The sequence below is a fragment of the Austrofundulus limnaeus genome, unplaced genomic scaffold, assembly GCF_001266775.1.
Source record: "Austrofundulus limnaeus strain Quisiro unplaced genomic scaffold, Austrofundulus_limnaeus-1.0 Scaffold371, whole genome shotgun sequence".
NCBI lineage: Eukaryota > Metazoa > Chordata > Actinopteri > Cyprinodontiformes > Rivulidae > Austrofundulus > Austrofundulus limnaeus.
The window spans coordinates 93,368-95,493 of NW_013952773.1; the positions used below are offsets into that span (position 1 = coordinate 93,368).

General features: G+C 44.0%; 1 protein-coding gene across 1 annotated transcript in view; it reads left to right on the plus strand.

Moving 5' to 3' along the window:
- Positions 1-379: 379 nt before the first annotated feature.
- The window catches only part of ulk2 (unc-51 like autophagy activating kinase 2), a gene marked incomplete in the record, with an annotated part of 63,825 nt that continues 62,078 nt past the window's right edge, over positions 380-2,126 (plus strand). The window contains 1 exon segment of the mRNA XM_014023464.1: positions 380-1,282. Within this exon segment, the coding sequence (XP_013878918.1) occupies positions 1,193-1,282 (90 nt within the window).

A 2,126-nucleotide genomic window follows, 5' to 3' on the forward strand; every position in this document is an offset into this window, starting at 1 on the left:
CACACACACTGTGTGTGTGTGTGCGTACACTGAAAAAATTTATGGCAGTGCAAATAAAAGGTAATCGCAATAACTTCTGTTACATAAGTTATGTATGTAAATATTAGGAAAAAATTTAATAAATTATTAAATTTTAAATTTTGACATGACTCAATTGAATCCAGTGATTCTGTTGTTTTTCCCTTGAGTTAGCAAAACTTAGAAAAATAACTTAGTAAATTAAGACTTTAGACTCGTGAGTCCTAGTCCAGTTTAAGGATTTGGGCTCCAGTTTAAACAGCATTGTGAAAGAAACCTCAAGATTCCTTCAAAGACCACCTCTAGACTGGACCGGACTAACTGTTGAGGCGGAAGGATACGTAGTTGCTGTACTCCGCGGACGGACTTCTTGTAGAAGCGGAATACGKCCGTGGCCTGGTTATATTATTGTTGTGGACTACAGCTGAGCAGGAACAGCCTTGTCTTGTTTTACCTGTTGTTTTTAACTGGGACAGTCACTCCCGAGCTGTTACACTCTGGACGACGAAGCAAGGAGGCGGTTATTAGAATAATTGGTTGTCATTTGGGGAAACAGCGTTTTAAAGGCTTCAGGACTTGAACGTCTCATCGAAGCCGACAGATAAAATGGACTGAAGGTCTTCGGATGGACAGCAGCTCGTTGACATTTTTAATCACTGTCGCATCTTTGAGATATTTCGGTTCACCAAATGAACGTGAACTGGCGCTGTTAGTCGGCTTTGTTAGCCCGATGTGGTCATCGTCGTGTGGGCAGCAGCAGCAGCTATGACGCTAGGTGTAGCCTCGCGGTTATGTCACAGTCGGGCTAACCTACAGTTCGATGCCCGCCGCTGCTTCGTGACCACCCGGCTCGCCAACATGTAGACAGTCCGTCCGGACAGGCAGTTTACCTGGGAGACGAAGCGTGCTAGTGTCCCTGCTGGGTTTTAACCGCATTCATCTGGGTCACAGACAGCTGGCACCGTTTATCCGAGGATTGATGCTGAAAGCTGTCTGATCTGTGATAGTCCAAACATCCCCACTTCGTGCAGGGCACGTGAACGCATCATGTCCTGTCTCTTATTTAAAACTCTGCTTTGAAACAAGCCTGCAGAAGAAGGGAAGTGGATCTGTTTTATTTAACATCTGAAGAGCTTGGGGGCTGAGCTGGTCTCGGCTGGGGTCTCTTCTCGTCATGGAGACTGTGGGGGACTTTGAGTACAGCAGGAAGGATCTGGTGGGACATGGAGCTTTTGCCGTGGTGTTCAAAGGCAGACACAGGAAGGTAATAAAACATCTCATGTCCATGCTTTGTCTCCACAGTTTCTCTGCTGCAGAGTGGCATGTTAAATCTGGGTCAGATCACCTGTCCACACACTTCATTGTGATTGTTCCTACTGGTTTTATTTAGTCCATTCATGAAATGGATGAGTCAGGCAGGCAGGCATCAGTGACTTGCTGACGTACTGAGGCAGGAAGAGGACGGATTTTTAAGAATTACAAGCCTGCACCACCTTCATTCATACTGAGGCAGACAAATCTGACAGATTAATGGAATTAAAGCTTTAAATATGACTTGAAGGGTTGATCTGGGCATGTATGATGGACGACATGTCACCTTGGTCTAATATTTCTCAGTCAAATGGCTCCTGTTTCTTGATAAATGCAATAAACTAGATTAAAGGAGAGAAACTGAAACAGTTGATCCATTCAAACGTCCTGCTTCTTGCTGGAAGCTGTGCAAATGTGTCTGTGCACATCATGTCTTACATGTGTCCATGTTGAAGGTCTGTGTCCACCACTGAGGAACAGGAAGGTTACAGCAGGCTGTCCGGTCCTGGTCTTCCAGGGCCAGGTGTGTTGGAGCAGAGACCCTCCAGGTCCASAACAGGACCCCCTGGGTTAGAGCCACCTGAATGCAACATAACATCATGCTTATAAACCAATATTGTGACCACATCACATCAAAACCAGGATTAAGTCCAAAACTGGAGAAACAGGCAGATACAGGGTTTTTATTTAAAGGTGGGCAAAAATAGCATTTTGTCAAAATATAATGAATTAATGCCTTATCAATGTTTCAATTGACTGTCTGATATATATATATAAATAAAAATAAATAAATATAT